Source organism: Agelaius phoeniceus, chromosome 9 (assembly GCF_051311805.1).
Source record: "Agelaius phoeniceus isolate bAgePho1 chromosome 9, bAgePho1.hap1, whole genome shotgun sequence".
Taxonomy (NCBI): domain Eukaryota; kingdom Metazoa; phylum Chordata; class Aves; order Passeriformes; family Icteridae; genus Agelaius; species Agelaius phoeniceus.
Genome location: NC_135273.1, coordinates 4,447,579 through 4,462,419, shown reverse-complemented (window position 1 = coordinate 4,462,419; position 14,841 = coordinate 4,447,579). Strand labels below are relative to the sequence as shown.

At 45.7% G+C, this 14,841-nt stretch overlaps 1 protein-coding gene across 1 annotated transcript; it reads left to right on the top strand.

The window, feature by feature from the left end:
• Positions 1–596: 596 nt before the first annotated feature.
• On the top strand, positions 597–12,709 carry LOC129123482 (scavenger receptor cysteine-rich domain-containing protein DMBT1-like). Its single transcript, XM_077183560.1, has 16 exons — positions 597–972; positions 1,159–1,235; positions 2,343–2,381; positions 3,595–3,633; positions 3,992–4,009; positions 4,236–4,538; positions 4,879–4,908; positions 5,300–5,347; positions 6,039–6,192; positions 7,783–7,997; positions 8,843–8,875; positions 9,290–9,440; positions 9,778–9,989; positions 10,259–10,431; positions 11,080–11,468; positions 12,140–12,709. The coding sequence occupies exons 1-16, from the start codon at positions 911–913 to the stop codon at positions 12,417–12,419; spliced, it is 2,223 nt and encodes a 740-aa protein (XP_077039675.1). The 5' UTR covers positions 597–910; the 3' UTR covers positions 12,420–12,709.
• Positions 12,710–14,841: the final 2,132 nt, after the last annotated feature.

Sequence of the window (14,841 nt, the reverse complement as noted above, 5' to 3'; positions counted from 1 at the left end):
AAACTAACAGCAGGAACAACCAGGATGTCAAATTCTTACCTACTAGAAGTTTCTGCACATTCTCTCTAGAAAACAAAATGCAGAATTCTGAGTTACACAGCCTACTAAGACCCTGAGACTTTTTAAAGATTGATTGAATTTTGAATATAACCTTGCTTTGAATTGAGTCTTGGACCAGGGGCTCTTCCAGGCTAAGTAGCTCTGTGATTCTCAGGTTTTAATAGTGTTCAAATATTGCCAAATTTGCTGTGCAAATGTGGGTTCCTTGATGAGCACTTGTATCCACTGAAACTTCATCATGACCTGAGATACTTTATCTTTGTAAAAATCCATTTCAAGTTCCATTGGGTGCCCTTACTTTTCTATTACCTTAAATCTGTTGTAAATCTCAGGGGACAATTGTGTAAAGAGTTCTCCAAGCTCTTAAGAGCTTCAGAAATAGAGAATTTGGGGTGAATTTTCACTTGTTTTCTCTATTTGCCCCTATCCCCAGACTTAGAGCCCTTGTTCTCTGGGAAGGTTTTGTGCAGTTCAACAATGATCAGTGTAAGACCACTGAAGTTTGGCTTGGGTTTGTGTCAAAAGTCAAAAAATTACTTTGGATGAACTTGCAGAGCTTAAACATCCTGACTCTTGCTGCCCTGGTGAGGACAGAGCACACTGAGGGATGAACAGAAAAAGAAGATTGCACTCACTTTTACTGCATGGTTTTTGTGACATCTTCTAGGACAGGGTACAAAGGGTTATTTCCCACTCTAGTCCCACCCTTCCACACTTTTGTGTTCAGTCACAAAAAGAAAAGCACATTTTGCAACAGCCTAAAAAGCAGCTTTGGATCAGTTACAGTTCAAGTAAAGGGACAGGTTACATAAGTGACAGCAGGAGAACTCCCCAGCCAAGGAGGGATGGGATGGAAAAACAGCAGCTACTGCAGCCCCTTTTGATCTCTGCTTTCCCTGGATCAGATGCCAGGTGTTGTCCTGCTGTAGAACCAGGAAGCTGTAAATATTGGTTTACAAATCAAACATGTGGGGATGGAAGCTGGGGAAGTGAGAGCAGAGGGGAATGCGATATTGAGCTACAGAAAGGAGAGGTTGGGCTGCTGAGCTGCACCCTCTGGGGACTCTGCCTATAAATTCTGCTCTCCTCCTGCTCCAGCAGCTCCAAGGAGATGGCTGCCACCAGGATCTTGCCCTGGGTGCTGATGGTAATTCTTCACATTCAGGTGGATGCAGGTAAAGAGCCTCACTTCCAATCACCTTTGTAGCTTTCTTTCACCTTGGGCTAACGTTGGGATTTAATGGTAAAAGAAGATTTACCAGCATGGCTCAGCTCTTTTGAAAACCATGAGCAGGTCAAACCTATGAGCTGAGCAAATCAATGTTATCAAAACTGCTTAATAAATTTAATTTTTTTCCCATCATTTTTTGTAAAGAGCCTAGTAAAGGAAATTAAAATGAATATACTGCAAAGTCAATTATAACATTTTCCTATCCTTTATATTGGAACAATGGATTTAAAGACTAATAAGTATTTTCTGGACTATATACATGTTTATTTTAATGAGGGTGAGGTGTACAAACAGTGGGGTTTGTATTTGATTAGATGATAATGGAAATTATAATGGTAATTTTTGTTAGTCTAATTTCCCAGAGACTAATTCCTGTTAGGAGTGTAATTTAATTTGGTTGCAGAGTCAATGATCTGCCCACCCACTTCCACCCCTTTGGGGACCAATGCAAATATTGGTGGGTCTGATGGGAGGGGGGATATTTCAAACAGGGTGAAATAGGATTTTCCTGTTCTAAAACCACTTTTCCCCTTTCCAGGTGAGACCTCATGGCTGAGCAGGGTGCTGGCAGAGACAAAACCTTTCTTTTTCAGCAGCTGCTGCGGTGTCCTCTATGCAGGGATGGAAAAACATCAAATAGTGTTGCCACAGCTGCTGTCTTTCCACCCCTTCCACTTTCAGGTGTAAAAAGACATCCAGCCCCACAGATCTGTGAATATCCAAGTGGTTACAGGTTTCCTCCTGGATTATGGGGGATTCATTCTGCTCCCTGTCCCTCTCTTCCAGCTCAGGGGCTGGGGGAGCTGAGAAAACTGGTCCCACTTCAAGGCACTCCCTGGGCCACGTGCAGGTTCTGCTGGGCTCAACAAAAGACTGTTGATGGTTCATGGGAGAAAACACTGCTGAGGTTGACTAAAATCGACAGAAATCTCCTGCATCTCAAGTTTGTTGGCTGCAAATTGCTCCAGACTGAAACAGGGTGTGAGGAAGTTGCATGTTAAATTTGCCTTGTTGACCTTCACATCTGCCATCTTATCTTTTTCTTCTCTAGTGACAACAAGACCTCCCACAACAACTGAGTCCACGACTAGTAAGTAGAATTGATCTGATTGTTATTTTATATAATAGTGACAGATCTGTGACCCAGTCCAAAAGCACCGGGACAGAGATCAATCACCTTTCTGGGCGTGCCAGAGCCCTGTCCTGCAGGACACCTCTGATCTCTTGGTGCCACCTGGAGGCTTTCCATCAGCCCTGGCAGGGAAAACCTTCTTTGACCCAGCTAGAGAAACCAGCAGCCTGGTTGTGGTGGAATGAGTGGTGCTGGGGGTGGAAGGGAATGAGAGGGAGCTTAGATGTGGTGGGAATGTCAGCAGAACCTGGGACAGGGAGCTTCTGGAGACTCCCTTTTAACCTGCAGCTTTGCCCGATGAAAATAATGAGATGTGCAGCCTCCTTTATCACTGGCCTTGTTCTGACCACCTCCCCAGATATTTTATCTTCATTTCTGTTGAGGTTTTCATTGCTTGATTTGGAGAAGGAGGCAGTTTTTCACAGCCTATTCTCATATCAGTAGCAGAGCCATCACCTCCTGATCAGGTCAGGTGAAACCAGCAGACAGAATGGAAGCATTGTTCCAGCTGAAAAGGACCTTTAAGATCATCAGTTCAACCATGAACCCAGCAGCCCCACACATTTCCATGTCTGCATGTGCCACATTTGCATGTCATTTAGATCCCCTCAAGGGATGGCCACTCCTTGGGCAGCCTGTTCTTTCCAGGAGGAGGTTTCCCCTTATCTCCAGTCTGGCTTGAGGCTATGCCCTGTTATGGGGGAGAAGGGACTGACCCCAGCTGGCTGCCAGCTCCTTTCAGTGTAGCTGTGGGGAGCAATAAGGTCCCCCCTGAGCCTTCTTTCCTGCAGGCTGAGTCCCCCCAGCTCCCTTGAGTGGATCCCCACAGATCTGTGAATATCCAAGTGGTTACAGGTTTCCTCCTGGATTATGGGGGATTCATTCTGCTCCCTGTCCCTCTCTTCCAGCTCAGGGGCTGGGGGACCTGAGAAAACTGGTCCCACTTCAAGGCACTCCCTGGGCCACTTGCAGGTTCTGCTGGGCTCACAACGACTGTTGATGGTTCATGGGAGAAAACACTGCTGAGGTTGACTAAAATCGACAGAAATCTCCTGCATCTCAAGTTTGTTGGCTGCAAATTGCTCCAGACTGAAACAGGGTGTGAGGAAGTTTCATGTTAAATTTGCCTTGTTGACCTTCACATCTGCCATCTTATCTTTTTCTTCTCTAGTGACAACAGGACCTCCCACAACAACTGAGTCCACGACTAGTAAGTAGAATTTATCAGATTGTTACTTTATATAATAGTGATAGATTTATGGTTTTGTCACAGTATTTATGGTTTGGAAGAAATAAAAATGATTTAAAAGCTCGCATTTTCTTTAGGGTGGGGATGGGGAATGTACATGAAAAGTAAATTATCTGGGAGGGTGGAATTTGGGGATGGCTTTGCCTTCCAGCAACCAGCCTCCTTGTTAGAATGAAAAAGGTCTTCTGTCACTTGTGCCCTTCAGTGGGATCTTCACTCACTAGAGGAAGGGTAGAAAGCACTCACAACTCCCAAAGAATTTTGCCCTAATTCTCTTGCTCTCTGTGTGTTTTTTTCCTCTGCTTGTTCTCCTCCACAGTTCCAATCATCGCTGATGGTGAGTCTGTCTGCCATGGCTCTTGTCACAGCCCTGTGACAGAAGGGCAGAGGGATGCGACGTGCCTGCCCCAACCTCTCCATCCCACAGCGTGGGAGCTGAGCAGGGCCTTCCAGCCATGGGCTGCGCTGCAGGTGGATGCAGCCATGCCCAGGGAGGCTGTGGGATGTCATTCCCTGGAGCCAGAGCACCAGTGGCCTGACTGAGGGGTTTGTGTCTCCCCAAGAGATCCACCTGAGGCTGAGCGGCGGCCCCAACGGGTGCGCGGGCAATGTGGAGATCTACTACTTTGGCCTCTGGGAGAAGGTGTGTGGCTACCTGTGGGACATGCAGGACGCCCAGGTGGTGTGCAGGCAGCTGGGCTGTGGCTTCCCTCTGGCAGTCATGTACCCCTTCCCTCCAAGCGACTCGTACTCCTACGTGTTCACCGAGATGAACTGCACGGGCGATGAGAGCTTCCTGTGGCACTGCCCCTACGAATACCTGTACGGCTCCTGTTACCACGGAGATGCTTCTGTCGTCTGCTCAGGTGGGTGTCTGTGTTTTGGTGCCATTTTCCTGAAGAAAATCAGTCTGGATGGAGGTGGGATGAAGGCTGCCCAGCCCTTGCTCCGTGCTCAGGGCAGCAGCAGGTTGTGGGTCCACGTGCCTGATTTCAGAGGGAGCATCAATCTCATGTTTGCAGACTGTAGCTGGGAAAGCTGGAGTTTGGGCATCACTCCTGCACAGAGCAGGGTGTGAGGAGAGGGATGGTTTTTAGTCAGGCCATCCTCCCTGTGGGTCCCTCCATAATTTTCCATGAAATTAAATACACGTAGGGCAAGCCAAGCAGTTCTAGTGCCTCACATCCTCTGATTTTCTCCTTCCAGACTCAGGAATGACAGTGACTCCAACAACAGGTAACCAGAGATTTCTGTTCATATATGGGTTTTCCATGGGGTTTTCTTTCTCTGGGATGCTCTGTATAAGCTGCACTCACAGATCCTGGCTAATGTCCCTAACATTCAGGGAGATGTGGGATTGCTTGGGATCATTTGGGACTGAGCAGACACTTCTTTTGTGGGAGATGTTTGGCACTGGTCTTCATGGTGCTGCAGAAGGGATGCCCTTGGGCAAGTGCTGGTGCAGTTGGCACTGCAGCCATCTCAGTCCTGCCACACTGCAGTGCTGACTGTGGGGTTTGGCTTTCATTGGGGTTCAGTGGGGATCCCATTGGAGAGGGGGGACTCCCAGAAGGATGATCCTCTTGGGCAAAACACTGCTTGCTCACCTGCTGCTCTCTCCCTGCAGCACCAACTGTCTCCAGACTGATGTTCCCCACGCCATGGAATACAACAGGTACGTCCAGAGCAGCTGTGGGGTTGGACTGGCTTCTGCCCTCCATGAAGCATCACAGAACCACAGGATGATGAGGTTGGAAGGGATCTCTGGAGTACATCTGGTCCTACCCCCTGGCTAAAAGCAGGATCAGCCAGAGCTGGCTTCCCAAGACCATATCCAGAGAGCTTTTGGCTATTTGCCACCTCTGTGGGTAAACTGTGTCTGTGCTCAGTCACCCTTGCAGGGGAAAAGTGTCTCCTGATGTTCAGAGGAAATCCCCTGTGTTTCAGTTTGTGTCCATGTGGGGCACCCCTGGAAAGAGCCTGGCTTCTGGAGAGGGTTGATTCCCACCAGGTTTTATCTCTTAGGAAAAATGCTGGGAGTGAACCCTGCTGATTTCTTCCTGTAGCACCGGGTGCCTCCAGCTCAACTTCCCCTCTGTCACTGACCACATTTAGGTCCAGAGGAGTTAAGGGGTCTGATTTTCTCCTTCCCCAGGTGTCCCACTGGACAGCCAACCCCATGGACCTGGGTCACTGTATGAGCTGGGCTGGGGGGATGCAGGGGTGAGGTTTTGGGGTGCCTGGCAGGGAGGGTCTCTGTGGGGCTGTGCCAGAGCCTCCTTGGTGGGGCCGTGTCCTTCTCTGATGGATTCTGGCAGTGGGATAAGACCTCTCTGCCCTTGCCTGGGCTCTGCTCTTTTCCTCAGGGAACTTCTCCTGTGGTGGCTTACTGCAGGGATTGTCTGGCACCCTCCAGAGCCCGGGATACCCCAACTCCTACCCCGACAACTCCTACTGCGTGTGGCGCATCTGGCTGTGGGACCCGGCCCGCAGGATCCAGCTCCGGTTTACAGATGTGGAGTGAGTCCAGCCAGGCTCTGGGGTGGCTTTGTCCCCACTGTGGGACCTTGGCAGCCTCTGCCCCAGCACTGGGGTGAGGTGGGAATGGGGCTGCTGCACCCTGCAGCTGTGCTCAGACAGATCCTCCTCTTATAGTAGAAACAGGCGATCCCCCAGCCAGGGAATAATGTGCTCTGACTCCGTGATTCAGAATGCTGAACAATTGCTTTATTAAAACTGTACTTTATTACACTAATACTATATTGTAACTAAAGAGATACTAAAGATACTATACTACTAAAGGTATTATACTAAGGAGATACTATACTAAAGAATACTAAAGAAAAACCCATGACTGTCTGAGACAGCCAGGACACAGCTTTGAGTGATTTGGCTAATCACTCAAAACAACTTTCACCCGTGTTCATTTAACCAAATCACTTTTGGTAAACAATTTCCATAACACATTCCACATGTGCAAAAACAGGAGCAGCGACTAGAGATAAGAATTGTTTTCTCCTTTGAGGTTCTCACTGTCTTCCCCAGGAAAAATCCTTGGGGATTTTGTGCCTGCTGCTGTCGCTACAGAGCGCGGCACGGCGCAAAGCACCAAGACTCCATCAGAAGGGTGTATAAGAGAGATTTATTATAGCAACATGTTGCTTTTATAGTTTTTCAAGATATTTATATTCACTTAATGGACACATTCACTGCCCATTGGTCATAAGAAAGAAACAAAGTTCTCAATAGCTGAACAAGAAGCCACGTCATTCTGTGAGCCAGCTAGAATCTGTATCTTTTAACTTTTCCCCTTTCATCACATTGTCATGGTGACTCTCAGCTTCTCTAGCTGTTCAGAGTGACCCCAAGATGTGTTAGAAAGTCTCTTTTCCCAGCCTGGCGGTCAAAGAAGGAGTCAGAGCTCTTCATTTCTTGGTCTCAAGGTTGTTTATTGTATCTTATCTACAAAATTTTTTCTCCTGACCTGCTGAGGTCCACTCAGCAGGACAGTCAGAGGCACTCTGCCTGCCCCCAGGGGCACTGGTATCTTTTTGTATTAAAAACTACTTGTACAATGTTTACAATTACTTCCCAATACCTATCACCTATGTTAGACAGTGAGCTTCTACTCTAAACCAATCCAAAAGTGCCACCATCACAGCAGAAGATGGAGGCCAAGAAGAAGGAGGAGAAAGGCTGGACATGCCCAGATTCCTCCATCTTGCTCCCTGAACCCCCATTCTAAAAACCCCAAAAATCTATTTTTCACCCCATGATAAATTCACTGTCATTCTACTTAAACTTTTGTGGCTTGTAATTCTTCATATAAGGTTGGTAATTGTTTTTTCCAAGGGCTAAATCAAAGGCACAGGGGTCTTGGGCTCTGTGCCAGGGTCTCTGAGCACCCTGGGCAGGGGCTTGAGCCCTCCAGGGCAGCCAGAGGAATTTCCTGGGTTCCAACAGGTGACAACCTTGGTGTCTTCCTCCAGAGAGATCCGGGGCTTTCCTTATCTTCAGGAGGCCTTCTGTGGCTCACAAGAACAGCACAAAATGCCTTTCCCACATGCTGCTCTCTGCGAGGAGAGCTGAGGCCACATCTCCTCCCTGCAGGCTGGAGGGCAGCAGCTGTACCTTCGATGCCATCGAGGTGTTTGATGGAGGCTCAACCCAGAGCTGGCTCCTGGGCCGTGTTTGCTGGAACGACCACCGTGTCTTCAACTCCTCTGGGAACCAGCTCACCGTCCTGTTCCGCAGCGACGGCAGCGTCACCAGGAGGGGCTTCCACGCCTACTACTCCTCATTTCTTGCCTTCAATGCCACCGTGGGTAAGACCTGAACTGTCCTTTAATCCTCGCCAGGGCAGGGGCTCAAGCTCAATCACAAAGAGCTTCTGGTGGTTCTCAATGCCTTGTGTGCATCCAGACACTCTGGTCCCACTTCGAGGCATCCTGGCTCAGGGGTGGTTTTCAGGGGAGGATGGCCATGAAGCTGCTGCCAGACACGGTTTCTTTGCCTGGTGGGCAGGAATGGGACTCTCTCCACCTCCCCCAGTGCTGCCACCGAGCTATCATCAATTTTCCTGTTCTGTGCTGTAGGCAGAAGAGCTGCTCAGCCCAGGCACACTCATTGCTGCAGAGGCCAAAGGCTACCTCTTGTTTTTCCAAAGTAAAGAGAGCTGATGTGTTCAGCCACAGTGCAGAGAACTCCTTTTGGCAGCTGAGGCTGGCTGCTGCTCTGTCTGCAATGCCAGGCCCCCTCTGAATGGCAGCTGCACTTTCTGCTTGACCATGCCCTCCTCCCAGTTTGGTGTCACCACAAACATGCTGAGGGTCCCAAATGTGCTGAGGGTCCCAAACAGGCTGGGGGTCCCAAACATGCTGAGGGTCTACTCCATCCTCCCATCCATTAACAGAGGAGATCAAGGCCCTGCCTTGGTGGGAGCTGTTGGACGTGCAGAACACCGGCTGCACCCTGGGCTGGTGGGTGGAGAGGGAGGGCTTGGAGCCACACAGGGACCCACCGTGTGTCCAGGCAGTGATTGTGGGTCTGGTGTTGCTGTGTCCCTTCAGGAGCCCTTCTGGGGAGGGGTGACCCCCACAGGACTGTTTCTCTTAGGCAAAATACTGAGTGTATTTTGTATTTCTTATCACCTGCTGCTCTCTCCCTACAGCTCCTATTACTTCTACTGCATCAGCAACTCCAGGTAGGTTTGGAGGACTTGAGTAAGTTTATGAATTGGATATTTATCAACTTTTTTCCTTTTAAAACAAAATTATTTTATTTTTTTCTTCCTCCCTTTGGTCATTAGCAATTGTAATAGGGGGTTCCTCTTTCTAGGAACAGCTGATCTCCACAATTCCAGCCTCAAAACTGTCCAGTGGTGTGGAAAATATTTGTGTCCTGCTAGTGCAGGCACTGCAGATAAGCATTATAAAATCTATTCAGCATGGTTAGCATCTCCTAACCTGCTTTCAGATGTATATGAACCTAATGGAGGCCCCTGAAGCTGATAGAAGTCACTATCTCTACGTTTAGATATAAACTTCACACAGATGTACTCCAAACACAACCCTAAAGGTGCATAAATATCTTTTTCCTCTTGTATTTTTCTCTGCAGAAGATTATTCTTGTGGTGGCTCGCTCTTCTCTTCATCTGGTACCTTACAGAGCCCATTTTACCCCAGAAATTATCCAAACAATGCTGACTGTGTGTGGGAAATACAAGTAGAAAGCAACTTCCGTGTCACGCTTGTATTTACAGATATTCAGTAAGTAAGAATTTATTACTTGGGAAGGTGAATATACAGAACTGACAACTTGGACTTACTAAGCAAAGATGTACTTGATTTCAAGGATCTTCATCAAAGCTTTTAGTATATCTGGAGAGGGAAAATGTGTTCATTTTTAGTCAAAAACATGGTTAGTATCTACTGAGACAGAAATTGGAGGCTGTACATTCTGTTCCAAAGATTTGAAGTCAGACCAATCAAGTGTATTCTTCTGCTACAAAGACCTAATCTGACTAAAAACCCAAACCAACAAGCAAACAAAAACCAAAGAACACAAAAACAAATCATAAAACTAAATAGTTATGTTGCTTGCCAGGATGGAAGGTGGCAGATGCCTCTCTGACTATGTGGAAATCTACGATGGGCCCCTGCACAGCTCTCCTCTCCTTGGCAAGATTTGTTCTGGTTATTACCCCACGTACACATCGTCCTCCAACCTGCTGAGCGTCCGCTTCCACAGCAACTCCCGATACACGTACAGAGGGTTTCAGGCCAACTATCACTCCACTCCTGCTGATGACAGCACCAGTAAGTTCATCTTTAAAGCAGAAACATGCTTTTTCAATTATTTTCTAGTTCGCTGGTTGTCAATCTTGTTAGTGTTTTAAATTAGATATGTAAAAATTAAATTAGCTCTGTGGCGTTTTTGTGGAGGTTCGAGTCCATGGTTTGGATTCTCAACTCCTTCTGCCATATCAGCTGCTTCTGCAAAAGATGGTGTTTATTTAATCCACTGCTTACAACCTTTTTTGGTCACTTCACTGAGCTTGTAACATATTTTCTTTGCCATCCACTAGCACTGCTGTGTTTGCCAGACTACATGCACGTGGTTGTGAGCAGATACTTCCTCCAGTACCACGGCTACTCTGCTTGGAACCTGACCCTGAATGACCCCACTTGCAGACCCAACATCACATCAAATTCCGTGTCATTCGACATTCCGTACACTCGCTGTGGCACTGTCAGAGAGGTAGGGCTGAACGTTTCAACAAAGTGGGCAAAAACGGGAGGATATGAAAATTCAAACCGGAGAATTTGCTTTGAAAACCAGCACAAATTGGGACCTGCAGGGACTGGAAGTGTCCTGGTGACTGTGGGTTGTCTCCCTCTCTCCTGAAGGATATTTGCACTTGCATTTCCTGCCTCTGCTAACAGATCATTCCCTTACAACCCCTTATCCATCTCCAAAGGAATAAGCTGTGGAAGGATACAAATACTTGGCATTTTCAAGGTCCCAGGTTGAGTGTGATAGCTATAAAGGTTTCAAAGCTTTCACTAAACATGACTAATGATGTTATAGCCAGATTTCAGTTTAAATAATGTGCTGGACTTGAACCTTCACGTACTTAATGTTGTACAGGTTGTATTTAATTCTGTTATTCTGCATTGATTGTGAGTAGTTTTCTAGGTCAAAATTGTGGGCACTGAATATCACATGAAGATTACAGATTCTTATCTTGAGAACAGAAATTACTAGACTCAGACTTTTCAACATCAGACTTTCTGGGAAATAATGTTTTTACAGTGCACATTGCTGTAAGGACGTTCAGCAAAGTTCAGAATGTATAGTAGGGTACCTGAATATATGAATTAATTTTATATTTTATGTGCCAAACAGGGAAACAACGACACAATCAGCTATTCTAACATTATTAGAGGGTCCTCTTCTGGTACATTAATCACAAGAAATAGAAATCTTCTCTTGCATGTCAACTGCAAGATGCTCCAGAACACCTGGGCAAAAACGATGTACGTCGCAGATGACAATTTTGAAGTCAACGAAACTCAGTATGAGAGATACAATGTAAACCTCACATTTTATGACTCCTCAAGCTTCTTGAGGCCAGTGTATGACTCACCCTACCGTGTTGGCATCAACCAGAATTTGTTCCTGGAAGCTTCCCTGCACAGCTCTGACCCATCTCTGGAGTTATTTCTGGACACTTGTGTGGCATCTCCCACTCGCCACAATTTTACAACAAAATCCTATCCTATAATCGAGAATGGGTGAGTTCTTATGAATTACAATTACAGATAACACTGCCTTCAAGCTCCTGTATCTCCTATTAATTTTTATTTTTTAATTTAATGGAATAGTGTGAATATAGCACACATTAATGACAGCTTCTAACTAATTAATGGACAAGAGCATTCAGGGTTTACTGGGAAAAGGGAGATGGATTGACCCAAAATATAACACACACACCCCCACAGCTTAAAATAACTAGACTAAGTGGCTATGGCCAGTTCACAGTGGATTATTATTAGTAGTAGTATTAGTATTAGTATTATTAGTATTACTTTGCAATTATTATAGTTTAGTTTATTTTTATTTTTATTATTAATTATTAAAGTAAAAGTTATTAAAATTTATACTAATTATTAATTATTAGTTATTGTAAATATTAATTATTATAAGGTAATAGTGAAACGCCTCAGGTAAGGTTAATTTACCTTCACAGAATCCTACAAACACCAGGTATCAGACACACGACAGGCTGAGGAAAGGCAATGTGGTTGAATTATGCCAAAAAAAGGCATTTAGGTTTTCCGACTTGCAGCTTTCTGAACTGTTTTCATTATGCTAAAAATCACTTTTCATGTCATGTGTTTTATTGCATGTAAATGACTGACTGCAGTGTGTATTCATGAGAGGGGTTTCTTTTGTTTCTTTTTAGGTGTGCCAAAGATCCCACCTATGCTACGTATTACTCACCCTTCAGACACACCCTCAGGTTTAAATTCAACGCCTTCCAGTTCATTCAGAGCAACCCAGAGGTTTACCTGCAGTGTGAGCTGGTGGTCTGCAGGGCCTATGACTATTCCTCCAGGTGCTACCAAGGCTGTCTTCAAAGGTCCAAGAGAGAGGCCAGCTCTGACCTGGAAAGTGTGATTGTTGTTGCTGGCCCAATACAGCTTTGGAAACCTGAGATAATGGATGAACTTGGGTCTGAGTAAAACTGTCTCCTTTGACAGACAGCATCTTTAAATGCCAATTGAATTCTGGAAGAAGCCATGCTGCTGGATTGCCAGAAGCTCTAGAATAAATATTAGGAATGTGCTCTCTGACTCATGCCTGTTAATCCCACTTCACATCAGTCACCCCCAAATGACAAAAATGCTCCCTCAGCAGTTCTATGGGGAGTGAAATTTATGATTTTTAAATTGTGTGTTGTTTGCTTTCTTAATGGTAAAACTTGAATGTTGAAATTGCAGTTTAGGTTCTATAAACAAGTTGTATTAATATACCTGTGCCTGGATATATTAGAGTGCAAGAAATCTGTTCATCTAGAATAATATTTTCCAGCATTTTTTAAGGTTTGGGGCATAACACTATGAGGGATAAAGCATGACCAGGTCTTTTCATCTCTCCCAGACCTGAATTCATTTGTCATCCAGGAAAACATGAACTCAGCTGCTGTTCCATCTGATGTTTCCTGTGCATAATTTAATTTTTGCTGTCAGCCCTTGGCAGTTCATAGAATCACAGAACATGGAAGGGCTCCACAGGGATCATTGAGTCCAGCTCCTGTCCCTGCACAGGCACCCCAGCAATCCCACCCTGGCAGTGCTGCCCAAACTCCTGGAGCTCTGGCAGCCTCAGGGCCGTGCCCATTCCCTGGGGAGCCTGGGCAGTGCCAGCACCCTCTGGGGAAGAACCTTTCCCTAAATCCAACCTAAACCCCCCTGACACAACTTCAGGCCATGCCCTTGAGCCCTGTCACTGGCCACCAGAGTTGGTGCTGTCCCTCACTTCCCCTCAGGAGGAAGCTTCAGACCATGATGAGGGCTCCCCTCAGTCACTGCTCTCACTCTGATGGGTTTCTCTTGAAGCAGAAAATGAAGAAAGTGATTCCATACCAGATTATGTACACCTTGCTAAACACCTGGTCACATTGTCTGAGTAGCTCGGTGGTTTGAGAAATTTTATATTACTGAGTAATTTCATTGATGATTCAAGATTAAATCCAAACCTGACTGGCTTTCCTTGCTGGAGGCTCACTTCATGAAAAGAGGTGGGCTTGACCTAACTCAACACTGAAGAAGTCAAAAGACCAGGGAAAGTTTAACAACCCTCAGATTGGCACCCTGCAATAATAGGCTCTCTTATTTAATCGCAGCACATGAACCATAAAATCCCTCTTCTCAAGATGGATATCTTGGTTCTGCCAGTGAAAAATACAGCCAGATCTGCTGTGAGGTCAGCACAGCACAACACCCTGTGCCTGTAACACCTAATCCTGAGTGCCATCATGTGGCATGTACGGGGAGCCAGCACTGCTGTGGCGCCTCTAATCCCAGGTGCAGTTTTGGGCCCCTCACTGCAAAATGTCATTGAGGTGCTGGAGTGTGTCCAGAGAAGGGCAGAGAGCTGGGGAAGGGTCTGGACCATGTGAGGAGTGGGAGCTGGAAATGTGTTCAAAACTTCCCAAGGGAAAAAAGCTTAGATCAGACTTCAGTGCCTTTGACTTTTTGTGTACCTCTGTGATGAAGTAATAGCAGCACAGCCAGAGGAAATTTTTCATTGGAAGGCTCCTGAAGGGGAAGAGGACTGGGAGATAACATGGACTGAGGACTGAACTGAATGGAATTTAATGACACACAAGGGTTTCATATTTGTGACTTAAGTCAGTGGAGTAGCTAATGGTTTCTGATGACCTTCTGTTATCATGCAACCACAACCTACAAAATTGCAGCGAAACCCCACATAACTCTATAATTTCCCCCTCTATTAAATACTGGTAAATGAATAGAAAATATATCAATGAATGCAAAGAGGTATTTATTTGCACTGTCATATTTGCATTAATGTCTGAAGTTCTCCTCACCATTCCTTGGCTATGTATAATAAGTCTCCAGTTCTATATAAAATCTTAAGTTTAGGGCAAATAGCGTAGTCATTAAAGTGCTCTTAGTAAATGCAAATGATGATTAATTATAAATGGCATCTACTTTCATATTTTCTTTTTTAAACGAAGCCTCCCTGAAGTGCTCCACCAAATCTTATTTGAAAAGGGTTGTACTGACATTTATTTCTGGTCTCTTCAGTTAAAGCCCACATTCTTACTATTCTTAGCTCAAGTTCTTGGTTCAAAACTGCAGCAATCTTGCTACAGTGTAGGGTGGCAGCTACAAAGAGAACAACGGAATAAGTCAATGGCTATTGTCTTTTTCTTTTTGAAGGGATGACTCACCCATCCTTATGAAGGACAGAGTAGATTCATTGTGTTGTTGTATTCACATGGACCAGGAAACACCAAAGCCAGAGCTGCAGCACAGTGAAATCCTCAAGAAAAGCACATAGGTCAGGGATGAGGAAAGGATATAGCAGGAGTTGGGATGAAATTCTAAGAGCAAGAGATGTATGAAATTCTAACTT